General features: G+C 50.9%; 7 protein-coding genes across 7 annotated transcripts; 5 read left to right on the forward strand and 2 right to left on the reverse strand.

The window, feature by feature from the left end:
• Positions 1 to 511: 511 nt before the first annotated feature.
• Positions 512 to 1,991, forward strand: CC1G_06277 (MAF1 protein; the record flags this gene model as incomplete). Its single annotated transcript, XM_001836140.2, has 2 exons — positions 512 to 1,617; positions 1,672 to 1,991. The coding sequence occupies one exon, from the start codon at positions 512 to 514 to the stop codon at positions 1,601 to 1,603; it is 1,092 nt and encodes a 363-aa protein (XP_001836192.1). The 3' UTR covers positions 1,604 to 1,617; positions 1,672 to 1,991.
• Positions 1,992 to 4,045: 2,054 nt separating this feature from the next.
• CC1G_06278 (pectate lyase C) lies at positions 4,046 to 5,399 on the forward strand (the record flags this gene model as incomplete). The annotated part of the gene is made up of 12 exons (XM_001836141.2): positions 4,046 to 4,098; positions 4,158 to 4,396; positions 4,470 to 4,567; positions 4,632 to 4,637; positions 4,690 to 4,705; positions 4,765 to 4,790; positions 4,863 to 4,877; positions 4,936 to 4,971; positions 5,029 to 5,067; positions 5,126 to 5,175; positions 5,234 to 5,245; positions 5,303 to 5,399. 12 exons carry the CDS (start codon positions 4,046 to 4,048, stop codon positions 5,397 to 5,399), a joined length of 687 nt encoding a protein of 228 aa, XP_001836193.2.
• A 1,402-nt stretch (positions 5,400 to 6,801) lies between these two features.
• On the forward strand, positions 6,802 to 8,408 carry CC1G_06279 (pectate lyase C). Its single transcript, XM_001836142.2, has 14 exons — positions 6,802 to 6,878; positions 6,951 to 7,201; positions 7,253 to 7,284; positions 7,339 to 7,404; positions 7,461 to 7,466; positions 7,528 to 7,569; positions 7,626 to 7,640; positions 7,696 to 7,731; positions 7,788 to 7,826; positions 7,886 to 7,935; positions 7,988 to 7,999; positions 8,053 to 8,106; positions 8,158 to 8,218; positions 8,278 to 8,408. The coding sequence occupies exons 1-14, from the start codon at positions 6,817 to 6,819 to the stop codon at positions 8,311 to 8,313; spliced, it is 762 nt and encodes a 253-aa protein (XP_001836194.1). The 5' UTR covers positions 6,802 to 6,816; the 3' UTR covers positions 8,314 to 8,408.
• Positions 8,409 to 8,620: 212 nt separating this feature from the next.
• Positions 8,621 to 9,050, reverse strand: CC1G_14389 (hypothetical protein; the record flags this gene model as incomplete). Its single annotated transcript, XM_002911346.1, has 4 exons — positions 8,621 to 8,700; positions 8,760 to 8,828; positions 8,882 to 8,919; positions 8,968 to 9,050. 4 exons carry the CDS (start codon positions 9,048 to 9,050, stop codon positions 8,621 to 8,623), a joined length of 270 nt encoding a protein of 89 aa, XP_002911392.1.
• Positions 9,051 to 9,423: 373 nt separating this feature from the next.
• Positions 9,424 to 12,323, forward strand: CC1G_06280 (cell division control protein 16; the record flags this gene model as incomplete). The annotated part of the gene is made up of 10 exons (XM_001836143.2): positions 9,424 to 9,946; positions 9,998 to 10,462; positions 10,513 to 10,556; positions 10,606 to 10,765; positions 10,825 to 11,062; positions 11,122 to 11,325; positions 11,391 to 11,516; positions 11,570 to 11,722; positions 11,782 to 11,901; positions 11,957 to 12,323. The coding sequence occupies 10 exons, from the start codon at positions 9,424 to 9,426 to the stop codon at positions 12,321 to 12,323; spliced, it is 2,400 nt and encodes a 799-aa protein (XP_001836195.2).
• A 137-nt stretch (positions 12,324 to 12,460) lies between these two features.
• Positions 12,461 to 13,787, reverse strand: CC1G_06281 (eukaryotic translation initiation factor 1A). The gene is made up of 6 exons (XM_001836144.2): positions 13,776 to 13,787; positions 13,657 to 13,713; positions 13,577 to 13,588; positions 13,341 to 13,523; positions 13,130 to 13,232; positions 12,461 to 12,962 (listed from the first exon to the last, which is right to left on the reverse strand). Exons 2-6 carry the CDS (start codon positions 13,663 to 13,665, stop codon positions 12,838 to 12,840), a joined length of 432 nt encoding a protein of 143 aa, XP_001836196.2. The 5' UTR covers positions 13,666 to 13,713; positions 13,776 to 13,787; the 3' UTR covers positions 12,461 to 12,837.
• Positions 13,788 to 14,215: 428 nt separating this feature from the next.
• On the forward strand, positions 14,216 to 15,007 carry CC1G_06282 (hypothetical protein; the record flags this gene model as incomplete). The annotated part of the gene is made up of 1 exon (XM_001836145.2): positions 14,216 to 15,007. One exon carries the CDS (start codon positions 14,216 to 14,218, stop codon positions 15,005 to 15,007), a length of 792 nt encoding a protein of 263 aa, XP_001836197.2.
• Positions 15,008 to 15,312: the final 305 nt, after the last annotated feature.

The raw sequence follows: 15,312 nt of genomic DNA on the forward strand, positions 1-15,312 counted from the left end.
ACCCCCGGGCGGATAAGTAACGTTCAAAGGTGTTGCACGTTGGACGCGATTATACTACTATGAAGACTGTATCATTCCGACAATTCTGCAAACTACACTGCCGGCGGTCTAGCCTATTTCGAGACCGAGAGTTAGGAGTTGGGAAGGTTTTAAAACGGTGACGTCGAAGAAGCAACGTTTGGTAAAAAGGTTCCAGGTATCAAACCCATTCTCGAAACCCATCGAACATGTACGTCCAGAAATAGCATGTTTATAAAGGAGTTACAGCGGTTTGAGAGGGATTCTATTCGCTGGATTTCACAAAGTACCCCACAAACGTTGGGCGGATGAGACACATCCCGAAAAGGAAATAGTCGTGACCCAAACCAGGCACACCGTGACCCTCTCTCCATTTCTTCCCACCAGGCCATCTCCAGAACCACCAGCATCGTTGCAAACGCATTTCCGCCTCGTTCCAGCTAGGACCCCACCAATTACCCTTCACGCTTTCCGACGCCCATAGCACTGGCCAATGAAGTACATAGAGCTGCCAGCTTTGTCTCGCTTAGCCCAGTCGCTAACACACGAAGGTCCGGAATGCGATGTCCACACCCGTATCGAGGCGTACAGCTGCAAACAGATTAAACGCGACAAGAAACTCTTTAAGTCGCTCGAAACTGCCTATCAAGAAGACGTTTCCAACTCACCCCCGCTTCCCTCGTGGATGGCGCTCGACAAAGAAGCGGAAATGACGCCTTTTGGGCCCATTGACAGACAAGCGTCGCGCAAGACGCTGTACTTCCTCATCGCGACGCTCAACGTCGCCTTTCCGGACCACGACTTCTCGGACGTGCGGCCTAGCCACTTTGTGCGAGAGGAGAGTGGAGCGAGCGTCCTGAACGCTCTAAGCAACACGCTCGTATCCCCTCACAGGGCAGGAAGTAACGCCCCCCGCTCTTACTCATCCTACCCACCCGCTTCTTCAGACATCTTCCCATCGTCAATATCAAGCTCCACCTCACCTTACGACAAGCCCATCCCAAGTCCGCTCGCTCCACCCCCAATAGTCTCCGGAACCCATCCGACGCTCTTCCGCATCATCAACGAAGTGATAGGCTTGCCCGACTGTGAAGTCTACTCGTACAACCCGGAAATCGATGCCGACCCACATGCAAACGACTTCGATGACGACGATGACGATGTTGCGTCGGTGGCGGATGAGAATTCTTCAGGGGACGATGATCCGACTTTCGAATTTGACAACTACGATGTCGACGAACTTCGCCCCACCTACCGTAGGACTGCTATCCCACCCCCTACTCCAAGAGCTGCTTCCCAATACACAATCCCTGATGACTTTTCGCCAATTTCGTATGAGAGAGTCCAGTTCAAGCGGAGAGGAGCCCTGCTGTGGTCGTCGCATTGGTTCTTCCTGAACAGAAAGCTGAAGAGAATCCTTTTCGTGACCGTTTGGGCGAGAAGCAAAGGGATAGGGAGATTTTATGTCGATGACGAGGATGAGTATTACGGGGTCGACGCCAGAGATGACACGCACGAGAGATTCTTGGGTTGGGAAGGATCAATAGGAGCGGGTGCGCGGGCGCTCGGGTTGAAAGGATACTAGCTCTGCGGTATCTTGTAAGAGCATTCTTCTCTTCGTTCAACAGACTTGTTTCTGATTTGATACCCTAGACCGCGGATATACCATTTTCTCTTCGATTCTATTTTTGTTTTCCTCTTTTTTCCATTGCTGCTTGCTGCTTGAAGCCAAGGACAAACGAATTGCCTTTCTCTCTTGCAGGACCGTGTTGTACCATATCACGCCTGTTATGCCGGATCTCTTTTTTCGACTCCATGCTCGTACTGTATTTATGACTTGGTCACTTACCTTTTCGCTATGCCCCTTCTTCCCGGAGTAATTCGTACAACTCTTCGTCTTGCTTAATTCGTAGTGACCGCATCTTGATGGCTGTAACCCCTACTTGAAACAAATTGAAGCGCACCTTCTCTGCAGATACAGTTCTGGAACCAACGGCAACGCGATACGGAACTAACCATTGGGTAGTCAGGGGTCGAGTGAGAACTCGCGAGAGACAGAAGGCAACTCAAAGGACGAGAACGCGAAACATGCAGGTGTTGCCTCCAACAGGGCGACAGCACAGTGAGTCATGTCGACTCTGTCTGTGGGTCGGACAGGACAGGGCAATTCTCAACAAGTACAACAACCGCAACGGTTGACCTTGAACGACGAGATCCAAATTAAACATGACGGCGGGCACCCTTGGCACCGTCCGCAGGTATGGTGAGCGATGAGAAACAGGGATTGTCATTGCTAGCTGTGTTTATGGGACGAAAAGAGAGGACAATGGTGGTGGTCGAGAGCAAGGAGAATGAATGGAATTTTTGAGCCGAATTCGGCTGTCGGCAGCGCGTATCGATAACAGTCACGTGTCATGATTAGTGATCCGAATTCGGTCAACCCCTCGAGACCGACTTTCTCTTCCTGGGACCTGCGCCCCTGCTTTCTGGCCTTGAAGGATGAAACCTGCGGTAAAAGCTCTCCTCTTCAGGCTATGTGTAAGCGACTCCCCCATTCTGTTGGATCCCTGAACCTGTCATAGTTCATAGTGACTACATTAACTGCCAGACTCTTTTTCTTTCTGCGTCTCACCGACACAACGTCCTTCGGCCATGCAGCTCGTTGTTTGTCAATCGACCGACTATATCCTTTGTCAGTTGCTCCGGCTTCATGTCCGCTCCAGCGACGCATTGAGTGCGATATGCTCGGTCCCTCCACTCGATTTGGCAACAAGGATGCTTTATTTAGCCACTCGGCCGGTAGAAGTGGTGACCGTTTGGAGCCAGCAGCGATGGAAGAGACAAGTCCTCCCATCACCTGTTGGTCTGGCTGTATGCTTGGATGACAATGCGTTGTAAGTAGGAGGCAGGCAGGACGTGCTGTCCTCGCCACCAGCACCTTGCCTGATGACGTCTTGGCTCTGGAGTCCAAAACGTGTACTAGAGGTCAGTCGGCGAAGGGAAGGAATCATGTTGAAACATGACTTGCGGTGTGTCTGGGGTACGCTAACATTCGATCGGGCTCCTACCGTGCCGGGTCGCGAAGTCTACACCAAGGCTATCAAATCGGCTTGGACTCGGAGGCCTTCTGTACTGTAAAGCAGGCTGGCTTCTGACGGGCACCGCTTACCAGGATTTCTGAAATCTCAATCTAAGTTCCATTCTCGTCTCGTATGGTATATTTTGCCCAACGGGTTTAACCTAAGGCAAGTTCTGAGAACAAAAACCTTCTTACAGGGAACTTACCCCGGATGCTGATCATCTTCCTTTCCCTCCGTTCAGATTTCCACCATCGGTCTCAATTGCCTATCGCTTCTGAGCATCCTTACAACGCCTTCTCTGGTCACGACGTGTTCTTCTTTGTAAAGGGTACGAACGCTGACACCTTTCCAAGACTTGTCTATCCAGTTCGGCAGAGCAGGATCTTCAGAGAACAGCGGACTCTTCAGTATGGTGAAGAGCAGAGGGTCACCGCCAAACCCCCACGACACCACAGTTCGAAGAACTTGATTGTGCTCAGGCATACGGCCGTTGTCATCTAATCATTGCAACCAGAAGGGTGTTGGCAGTGCTACGTGTTCTGGGAGCTACTATATGGATCACTCAAGGATATCCCTTGGTGTACCACGTCATGACCCCACTCGATTAGGTGTTCCCATCTCTTCCTTGTTCCGGCACCTGACAACCTTCGTTGCAGCCCATGTGCCACACTGTACAGACCTGCTGCCTGAATGCGTGACTTCAAACAGGCCGCCGTTTATCCCGAGTTCTTGCAGGCATTTCTCGAAGGCCTTCCTGAGGACATTGGCGTCGACGAAACGCATGGGATCTATGAAAGGTGAACCAAAGAGGGGTTAATGAATGATATTTTAATGGCAGGAAATTCTCCGATGTTCAAGCTAGATTTCGTGTAACGTTCTTTGCCCAATACATATAAACACTAGTACTCGGGGCCCTTGCTGTCTCAGTTGAATTGGGTACGGGTACAATGTTCACTGTACTTGCGTTGACAACCTACTTCCTGGGCGCCCTGGCCAATCCGTAAGCTCGATTTCCTTACAACATTGCGAACGGAATCTTCCCTGACTTCTCACGTCTAGAATTGAGAAGCGCGCCGCTACGAATGTCTTCCCCAACCCTCCAAGCACATCGTCCTTGAGTGCGCCAATCAGGATTCGCGCAGGGACTACCTTCACTCCTCCGGTGGCCTATACAAGGTACGACCGGGGATGGGGTGCGTGTCAAGAGCAGAAAGAAGGCGGGCAAGCCGACGCTGTTTTCCTTCTCGAAGAAGGGGCGACTCTTCGTAATGTAGTCATCGGGCCGCACCAAATGGAAGGTGTGCATTGCTTGGGTGGGTGCAGGGAAGTATGTTGCTGTTCGTGGCTCTGTACTCATGTGGGCCAATATAGGATCATGTCGACTCGAGAACGTATTCTTTGAGGATGTTTGTGAAGACGCCGTTACTATCAAGCAAAATGGTGGAACATCATACATTGTTGGCGGAGGGGTAAGTCCTTCGTGACCGCTCTCGGCCGCCCAGAGACGTGCTGCTTACCGCTCTTTTCCACCAGGCGAAGGTGCGTAACAGCTGCGCCATTTTATGCCTTGAATTACTGAACGTAGGGTCAGCACGCCACGGATAAAAGTACGTGTTTCTCAAGGATATTCATCGGAGGCAAACTTACCGGTGCCGTGCATCCTCAGTCATTCAACACAACGGAGGCGGAAGGGTAGGCTCTTTCGTACCATGTGCTGGATCCTATAACGCTGAAGAACGTGATGTCATGCCACCAACACCATAGGTTATCATCGACTCGGTAAGTATTTGGATTCGGAGAACTCCAGCTCTGACCAATTATTGACGAGTTCTTGAAGTTCTTTGCAGATGGGTTTGGTACATTCTATAGAAGCGTGCGTCTCTGAACCCACCCAAAGGAGATATCCTGAATTCACGGGCGCCTCGTACAGTGTGGAAACTGCAGGACGCAGCATGCTCGGCACGTTGAGGTGAGGCTATGGTACACTTACAACAATTGATTTCATGGTTAATTCGTTCGACTGCTAGGTCCTGAACTCCTGGGCCATCAACGGAAACAACCTAATTGGTGTAAACTCGTGAGTGTCCTTGCGGCAGCCAAGTACCTTTCAGCGAAGCCTAACTCTTCTTTCTTAGGAATTACGGAGAGTATGTCCACACTTTAACCGGGCCCTCCCTGAACGGCCAAAGCTAAACTGTATCTAGCACCGCGACGATCCGCCAAACCCGTGTGTCGAATGTCAGGAATGTGTGCCAACGGTATATCGTTTTCCACCCATTCTCCGGTGATGAGGCCTGCTGACCTCGATCTTCGACTGCAATGTCCTGTTTACAAACTGACAGATACAACGGAAACAATTATGGCGCAGAACCGACTGGGGCAGGCAGTGGACCCGATGGAAGGGTAAGTGGGGTTTCCCCGCACCTGTCACTTGGATGCGATAGTATAGTCGAATGTCTGCACCCGTCCCACAGACCTGCTTGTACAACAATTGGGATATTCTCGCCTGAACCTGGTCGTAGGAGAAGAACCCAACTGTCGCTCACTGAGCCTAACTCGCGAATTTCCGATGCCCAACGTTCATTAGCATTTGATTCTCTTCTGCTTCTCTGAACTGAACTGAGGACCTCGTCTGTCTGCCTTTACACGTAAATGATTCAATAAGACATTCAACGACTGCTTCGATCCATGTTCAGAAAGGCTCATCAACGAACTCTGCGAAATCAAGTCGAGACGGTCTACTACATACACTTCTGGCTCTCCGACCTTGTGCCGCGTAGTCCTTTTGCGCGCGGAGTCCTGTCTCTCCCCGTCCTTTGTACATATGACGGGCTCTGCGCGACGTCCTACAAGCGATCACCACTACTGTACCTACTGTTTTCTTCGAGTTAGTTCCATGACGCAAGGCTGATGAAGCCAAGGAGAGGGAACCTCGAACGTATAGCCCCACGATGCATTCGGAGATCGGAAGCAATGGGATTCGAATCTTCGCGTCGCGATCATACATAGTTGTCGTCCGGTGAAACGGCTACGAACGGCACGGCAGATGTTCACCACCCAACAGCAACTGCCTTCAATGACCCTTCGTATGGGTCCATTAGTCGCGAGCAACCACTGATATCTTTCGGCCCCGACGGGCTGCCCAGGGTCGAGCAACGCGACTCAATGCCAGCCCCCTGGTAGCGGATCTGCATTAGATCCCTGGTTGTGCAAGTCCCGCGAAATCCCAAGTTTATTCCGCTGGCAGGTGCGCAAGCTATTCAAGCATTCAGAGAACCAACCAGTCCATACGAGCCCAGCGATTCTAGAAAATTTCCCCCAGATTTCCAAACCACTAAACGGAAAATCTCCAATCGCAGCCGAAACTAAACACTCCTTTGGCTCTGAGAAGCCTCGAAAAAGGGTGTGGTCTTGGTTTGATTTCCGAGTGGAGAACATCTGTAGCCTAGGCGAAGGGTCGGAGGATTTACCAACGATCGGTTTCCAAGCCGGATTTTTGTTCAGCACCAGTCTTCTTCATGTGTGCAGATCTGTAGTTAGTCAGAAAACCAGGTAATGAGCAAAGACGTTGCGGTATGTTTTGGGCTGGACAGGACCCTGAAGGCAAGCTATGCGCGTGAATACCACTGACGGGGGTTTGGTATAAAATGCCCTTGAACTAGTTTCACAAGTCTCTAAATCATACCCACGTCTTCATATCCGATACGTGTTTTTCAAGATGCTGTTCAACCTCCTCTCGCTCACCATCCTCGCTGTAACCACAGCCATTTCTGCTGAGCCGTGAGTCTTTCACCCACGCCCTTCTTCTCTACTCGCCGATCATGACTGAGAACCTATCCATACTGGACACAGTATCCAACGTCGAGCAGCAACCAACGTCTTCCCAAACCCACCAACGACCAGCGTCCTTAGCGCACCCATCAGGGTAAAGGCAGGTCAGACCTTCACCCCTCCCCGGCCCTACACCCGCTATGAACGCGGCTCTGGGTCTTGCACGAACGGTGAAGGAGGTGAAGCTGACGCTGTCTTCCTTTTGGAGGAGGGCGCGACGCTTAGCCGGGTCGTGATTGGCAAGAACCAGATGGAGGGCGTGCATTGCTTGGGTAAGTGGCACTGAGATATGGCTTTCGAGTGTTGCTGATAACGCCGACCAGGTTCATGCACGGTTGAATACGTCTTCTTCGAGGTAGGTCCACATCGATGTACATCACCGAAGGAAGTGACCGAGTATGGGGCGTAGGATGTGTGCGAGGATGCCGTGACCATCAAGCAGAAGTCTGGCACAAGTAGGATCAACTATGGTGGTGTAAGTGCTTGTGCTCGGTCTAGCAAACGAGATTGACTGACCTGGGACGATGACAGGCCAAGGTTAGTTCACTGACATCCAGCTTTGGAGGATGCGCGAGCCCTGACCGTGACGAAAATCCAGGGAGCGTCTGATAAGGTCATCCAGCACAATGGTGGTGGAACGGTATGTTCTGTATTTTGGGGCCCACCTGGCCAATGTTACTAAGAAATGCACCGCAGGTTATCATCAATAACGTATGTCGACCTTCGTAGTCACTGTTCCAATTGACGTGGGCTCACAACGTGACAGTTCTATGTCGAGAACTTTGGGAAGCTCTACCGCAGCGTAAGTCTTCCGCATTTGACCTTCTAAAAAGGATGAACACTCACCGGGGACACAAGTGCGGTAACTGCAAGACCCAAGTCAAGCGTACTGTCCAGGTGAGACCCAAGTGCTAGAAGTTATTACAAACGCCCACCCAACACGGCATTCTTCCAAGATTAATGACGTCTGGGCCGTATCTGGAAAGGAACTTGTCGGCATCAATGCGTGAGTCTGAAGGTCTTTCGTCGCCAAAGCACTACACTAAGGGGACCTGTAGGAATTACGGAGAGTGAGTATATCGGCCCTGAAATGCGGCCAATTGGTACTCACAGAAACCTACAGCACTGCGACAATCCGACGAACCAAGGCCACCAATGTCAACACCATCTGCCAGACGTACGAATTTCAACCGTACACCCTGTTTGCATTGGCTGACAATTGACACAGATACAATGGCAACAACTCTGGCAAAGAGCCCAGCAAGGGAAGCAGCGGACCAGACGGCAAGGTATGGAAGTTGTCTGCAGCCGTAAGGCCCATTCAAGGATACTGATGCGGTTGTTGCAGCACTGCTTGTACTCGAACAGCGACATCTCCTCTTGAAAGTGTAGACGTTGTGGAGAAGGCAAAGTGCGGAGCGTGGATGCTTCTTTGTCGATAAATGACCATGGCCCTGTTGATAGTTAAATAATCCAAGCAATACAACCTGAGTATAGTCACCCCTCGAACGTGTAAGCATGAGTGACTCGTTTCCGCAGGAACTCGGGAGGGAAAGGAGGGACACCTGAGTCCTCATGAGAGAGTTTCAAGAGAGCCAACAGCCCGCCTTTGCCATTGCGTGCAGGATGATTGACTGAGCGACAGAGGCATTAGGTGGAGCAGAATACAAGTGCTGGGACTGGGCAGATAATCATGGATCTGACATTGAGCTGTTTGGGTACATCCGCTTCAAGTGCCTGTACTTCCGCAACGAGTAAAGAGCCAGCGTCTCTGTCACGCGAGTCAGTCATTCATGAGGGGTCTTTAGATAGGCATTCGACAGGGCGCACCTTTCTTGATATATTCCCCCAGCCGCAAGGCGTTCTCAATCTCTTCTTTATCCGTTAGGTTTCTATTCTCTATAGAGCGTTGTTAGACCAGCTATACGGCCAAGTCGACGAATGTCCTTTACTTTCGTACAACCGTCGAATCTTTCCATGGAAATCGTATCTGGTGGATGGTCAGGGTACGGTATCTCCCGCAAGATAAGGAACTTACGAGGGGTCTGGATATTCGCGTCCTAGACGATGAAGCTCCTTGTACAAAGCAAGGGCTCTTAACCGAGTCTCCCTCGACGCCATGAACGCCAGGGTCAACGTCGCATTGGCCTGTCGTCATTGCCCTCCGCGGTGACCGAACTCTTTGGTGGGAAAAATGAGAACTCCGACATCACGGCATGATGACGGCACGACAGCTAGATCTGACGAAGGAGACCTTTGGACTCGACGTTTGCGGCGCGATATTTTACGGGCGAGCGATGGAAAGCCTCTGCGCCGGGCATGTATATACAGAAAGGGCCCATGAATTTCCCTGAAAGTGTGATTAGATTAGACTAGATTCGGTGACCTTGATGCCATCCTCGGAAGCAATAGTCAGCGCGTGTTTCACGTTGGACTCGACTTTGACCACGAACGACTGGAGGTCCGCTTGAAAAGCGCGTTTGCGATGCCCACCATGACCTCGACGCCTCCGCCGTCGAATCAATATACAATTCCGGGGATACCGTCACTGCCTTCACCGTCGAGCTCGCGTCCCCGAGGCTCAATCGGCAGCTCATTCTCTTTCAACCCATCCCACCTAATGGACTCCTTCGCGTACGATTCAAATGCGAGCATGTTGTCCACTCGTTTCGGGACGACGGCAGCCCTGGATCCCAACCGCTCAATCCTAGCTTCTTCTCCAGCCCGTGCATCTCCCTGGCCCAAACCCAAACGCAAAGGAAAAGACAGGAATACCGGGGCTGCAAACCTGTTGTCTTCGTTTGGGGGTCCCAAAGGTCGACAACAACACCCACTGGCCAATGATACGACCGACGTATTCAATGACTCTGACGACGATGCGGATGTCGAGGATGATGGAGAAGAGAGTTATGAGTGGGGAATGGTGGATCGGATGCGGTTGTGGAGGCACGATGCACTCATGCAGCATCTCTACGAAACGGCCGCGTTCTGGGGTGATAAAATCCTTAGTTGGACAAGTACGTTACCCTTGTCACAACGGAATGAAATATCGAATTGACATGGAATAGACGATCCAAATGACGCGTTCTGGCTTGCCCAAACCTACTTCATGACCCACCAATACTCGCGCGCCTACCGTCTCCTGACACGTCCATTTCCATCCGCACCAAATGCAAGCGCCCAACGCGGCCCTGTCGATTCTGATAGCAACAATATCCTCCCCGCCAACTTAACCAGCACCGGCAGCAGTGGCTCCAACTCGAACCCAAATCTCACAGCCCAACCATCGCCAACCAAAGGCAAAGCCAAAGAAATACAGCTCTCGGCCGAGCGGGCTGTAGTTGCAATGCCCCGGTTACCGATGGGTACTGGTGGACTGGTGGAGGTACCAGAAAGCTTACAAGAGTCCACAAGTAGGCTCGTTGATTTGAGTTTGGCTTGTCGATATCTTGCCGCACAGTGCATGGTCAGGTCAGGCAAATGGACAGAGGCAATGGAATTGATTGGAGACTCGAATCCATTCAGAGGGTCTAGTGAGTGGTATCCTGCCGTCAAAGAATGAGATGTTGATTTGGTCTGGTAGCTAAGAGTGGACCCGCGATTGCGAACACGGACGGTGGAATCAAGGTATGTTGTTTCAGCAATCGAGTATTCAGTTTTTAACAACCTATCTCAGATTGAAGCCTCGATGTGTTACCTGCGAGGGCTCCTGATGCTCAAACTCAACCGGGCAGATCAAGCAAAGACGTGTTTCATGGAAGCTTTAGCTCTGGACGTCAAATGCGCCGATGCATTTTCGATGCTGATGAACGCCGAAATGCTCACCCCCGATGAAGGTGCTCTTCTCCTTCTTGTGCATTGCTTTTCCCGAATGACCAATAGTATATCTCCGTAGAATGGGAATTCATCCAAGGCCTTTCCTATTCCACCCAGACACCGGAAGACGCGGAATTCGTCCAGCTCATCTATACGTCTCGCCTTCGCAAGGACAAGCACCACCGCGAACATGAGTTGACGCGTATGCGCCTCGTAGACGACTATGGCCTGGGCGACAATCCCGACGTTCTCTTCAGCTTTGCCGACGCTCTATATGCAAGCTTCAGATGGGCAGAGTGCTTCGCCATTACCTCCAGGTTCGTCGGAAGACTATTATCACCATGGTCATTGACTTACAGGTGACAACCTCCCGTAGGATTATGTCCCTAACATCAATCCACGTCCCAACCCTCCCCTTGCACATCGCTTGCATGTATCACCTCAACCACCTCCACTCCAAACTCTTCCTGCTAGCCCATGAGATGGTCGATCGCGAACCCGAAAACCCCCTCAGTTGGTACGCTGTTGGTGTTTGGTACTTGACGAATGGCAAGTGGAGCCAAGCCAGGGCATACCTCAGGTCCGTCTCTTGCCTTGGCAATGTCCTTTCTTTCACTGAACTTGCGTTCACTGGCGCGCATTTAGTAAAACAACTTTGATGGACCCCAGATTCGCCCCTGCCTGGGCGGCTTTCGGGCACACCTTTGCGCTCGAGGCCGAACACGAGCACGCTGTGACGGCGTACTCGACTTGTGCTAGGATATTCGCTGGGTGGGTGCCTATCCATGTATACCCTTTTCACAGTTGGTCTAACACGGCGAAAGTTCACATTTGCCGTTGCTCTTCATCGGCATGGAACAAATCAAACTATCCAACTATCGTTTAGCAGATGAAGCACTCGCAGCTTCGCATGCCCTTTGCGCAGACGACCCTTTGTTGTGCAACGAGAGGGGTGTGATGGCGTTCAACCACGGAGAGTGCGTGCATTCCCTTCCATGAACACAGAGTCGGTATTAATGTACATGACTTCTACTAGCTACGAAAAGGCTGCAGCCCTGTTCGAGGAAGCCATCGCCAAGGCAGAAATCACCCAAAGCTCTCAAAAGACATGGGCAGTGACGTATATCAACCTCGGAACCAGTCTGCGCAAGCTCAGGTGAGCAATCCATCTCCAAAACCAACCCTATCAACTCTGACCATTGCTCGACCAGGCGGTACAAGGAAGCGCTTGACGTTTACAAAAAAGTGCTCGAATACGACCCTCGCAATGCCACTGCCTTGGGTCTCTTAGGCATGGTGCACCACCTCCTCAACGAGCTCGACCAGGCCATTCTCCGATATCATGAAGCACTCAGCATTGAACCTATCAATGCCAACATTCTGGAGCTCTTGAATATGGCGCTTGAATCGACGGCTACGACGAGAAAGAACATGACATTCTCAGAAGCGCAGGAACAAGAGTTTATGGCGGGACTGGCCGAGATCAAGCAGAAATGGGCAAGGTTAGGCCATGGGAAGACGGGTACATCGAGCGGGGCAGGGACTAGTAGGGCGGAGGAAGATGCGATGCAGATCTGAGGGTGGAACGACGACTACTGTCCACTGAGCTATTTACATTCCAGGATGTTCAAATAGACATGTAAGCATACACCGGACTAATCTCATCTCGCTCTCATTGAGAACATCCTTCTAAGGATCTAAGGCTTGGGCCACCTAGACATAGCTTTCGGTAAGAAAAAGAGGGGAATAATGATATAAAGCTACAACATATGCAAGTGGCAAACGGGTTGAAACTTGAAACAGTATGAAGGAAAGGGAAAAGTGGTTCTGGGGCACAGGGTGGAATGTGAATGGAAGAAGGAAGGCAGGTTCGCGAAAACCGTGACCACATGAGCATGAGTTTATCAATGAAGGGAACTAGAAGATAGATGACGATTCGTGCAACCAAACTTCTACCTCGTCCTTCCTGTGTACGGTGTGTCCATCGTGACAAGCCATAAACCAAAAACCGTCGTGAGCAACGCGATGTGGAAATAGAGCCGGAATCAAAAACGAATGACGGTGATAGTCCCAGGATGGTGGTGGTGGTGAATTAGATGTCATCGATATCGACCTCCTCATCCTCTCCGAACTCGAATGTGCACTCTCCGTCTTCCTCGCCAAAGTTGTCGGTCTCGTTGATTTTGGCGTTTTCGGGAAGTTCACCATAGGCTTTCACTGATGGTCCAGAATCCGAGTGGCGCGGGGTACGATGATGTCAAGGATCATTCGAGGCGGACATGATGAGTCAAGGAAGTGCATTGTGTGTTCGAGAGGTTGGAAATGAAGGTAAATTTGCGTTAGGATGACTCAGAATCAGCAAGGCCAGATTGAGAAAGACGTACGGTTTCGGGCCTCGTCGGCGGTGTACTTCACAATGACGTCTGCTTTATCGTCCTGGAAGTCTCGCAGCGACAATAGGATGATATCGCCTTGGTTTATCCAGACCTGAGAATGGAATAGAATGTGGTCAGCTTGAGCTACATCGGTTGCGGCCGTGCGCGCCCAAAGGAAAAGAGCCTTCGCATCGACCGAAAATGCACGACGAAAACGCACCTTCTTCCTCATCTTTCCTCGAATGTGTGCCAATCGCTTCTCGCCGTCGAAGCACATGGCCTCGAGGCGACCGTTTCCGAGCATCTTGGTGACCTGAGCGTATTCCTGACCGTCCTCACGGAAGACCAACTCGCGCTTGTCGTCATCGTTCTCGTTCTTTCCTCTTCTCCTGTTTTTTCCACCCTGTTCGCCGTCAGAATATTTCGTCCCCAGTGTATCGAACGACAAAGACTCACCTTTCCCTTGTTCTAATTACCCCACGCGATGCACTGTCGTTAGCTAGGGTGTAGGGTCGCCTGTGCTCGACTTCACGTACCTTCGGCATCTTGACTGGTTGGCTCTGCTAGTGGTTTGTTTCGGGCGTCGGGTACTCCTGTGGATGTACGAGCGTGAGCGTTCAGGCGGAAGGATGATAGTCGTAGGTGTAGTGTGCACCTAAGAATGAAGTGAATCGATGAAAGCGTTTGCTTCTCTTTTTATCTAAATTGCAAAACAGGTCCAATCATCCCGGATCTTTTGTTTGTATTTGCTTGATTTGAAAGGCGATAAGATTAGATCAGAGGTTCGGTCCGGAGGCTTTCTCTTTCATCTTTTCTCGCTGTGATGTTCAACTCGCGGTATAGTACTGGCCTTGAAGCCATACCAGTCGAGGTGAGCACTTTGTTTATTTTAGAATATCTAAACCTAATATATGACTCGAGCTTTTGCTTGAAATCCAATTATTCGCGCTTTCAGACACACTTCCACTGGTTTCGCGACACCTCTACTACGTGTTTTCCTCCGCGCCTCAGATATATCGCGCCCAATACATCCTCGCGAGGCTAGAGAATGTACGGGATGAAGGAAAGCTATACACCCGGGCGTTGAGGTATCCAATGTGCAATCGCGAGGTCTTCCAGGCCTTCCATGGTTTAGTGGTACGAAGGAGAAGGAACAGGACTGCTCCAGGGCTTCCCTCAAAGACCGAAGAAATACGCAAACCAATAAAGGACCCGCCGATGAAAGAAGAAAGGGAAACGAAGTCACCTATGAAGAGAATCGCGAGAGTCTACTACGACTTGCCCCGTCGACTGTTCTCCAACCTTGTGCTGCCGTCCTCGATTCGAACGTGGAGGAACACCGACCCTCCTCTTCCATTTTTGCGGTACCTCTTCTCATTCTCTAATCCAGCCGAAACGAATTCCGACAATAACTGCATTGAACATGACGAAGCAAATCCGTTGCTGGTTCCAAATGTCAACGCGAATCAAGGCTACGCTCTCACCAAGGCCGTACACGCCCAATTCATCCCACTCGTGCGCTTCCTTCTCGAACACGGGGCAGAGTCAGACACGAAAGACGGTATAGCTGTGATGGTTGCCATCCGACAGAAGAACTTGAAGCTGGTCAAAATGCTGATCGAAAGGGAGGACAATGCTGGCTATAGCGATATCAATTCGACAGCACCATCTACACCAAAATCTTCACTTGGGCAGGTGACAGGGACGAAGAAAATGAATACGAAGCAGAAAGGGTCGGCGAAGAGAAGGAGATTGGAGGATAGGATGAAACCTGATTCGAGGATGTTGAAGGCGGCGGTTCAGTGCAAAGCCAAGGACATTGTGGAGTATCTGTGTCATGAGAAGGGAGTGGTGCCGGATATCCAAACGTTACAGCTCATGATGTAGGTTTACCATTGAATGAAACAGGCGCCATCCCCTTGGACTATCTTCGAACCTTTGTCATGGTGTGTGGAATTTGACGGGTATGTATGGTTGTATTTTCAATATCCTAGATTTCTAAAGCCGCACTTTATCTTCCCAGCGAATATGTGAATGATGTCGCTTTATCATTCTCGAAGATATAGCGGGCATGGCGCCCGAACGGACTGTTGCTGGTACTCTAAATGTATGTGTTCAACCGACTTTACTTGCCCTGCTACAGGCTGATCGGGGACGCCATAGCAAGTCCTTCCTCCACCAAAACGCGTCAC

Source organism: Coprinopsis cinerea, assembly GCF_000182895.1.
Source record: "Coprinopsis cinerea okayama7#130 chromosome 4 map unlocalized cont3.4, whole genome shotgun sequence".
In the NCBI taxonomy this organism is placed as follows: domain Eukaryota; kingdom Fungi; phylum Basidiomycota; class Agaricomycetes; order Agaricales; family Psathyrellaceae; genus Coprinopsis; species Coprinopsis cinerea.

Coding starts and splice junctions, on each gene's coding strand:
- CC1G_06281 (XM_001836144.2), bottom strand. Junction 13,233..13,340: donor GAGGAAAGATGAGGAAGAAG/GTGCGTTTTCGT, acceptor TTCCATTCTCAG/GTCTGGATAAACCAAGGCGA. Junction 12,963..13,129: donor CGCCGACGAGGCCCGAAACC/GTACGTCTTTCT, acceptor CTGGACCATCAG/TGAAAGCCTATGGTGAACTT.
- CC1G_06279 (XM_001836142.2), top strand. CDS start 6,817: ATGCTGTTCAACCTCCTCTCGCTCACCATCCTCGCTGTAACCACAGCC. Junction 7,732..7,787: donor TTGGGAAGCTCTACCGCAGC/GTAAGTCTTCCG, acceptor CGGGGACACAAG/TGCGGTAACTGCAAGACCCA. Junction 8,219..8,277: donor GCAGCGGACCAGACGGCAAG/GTATGGAAGTTG, acceptor CGGTTGTTGCAG/CACTGCTTGTACTCGAACAG.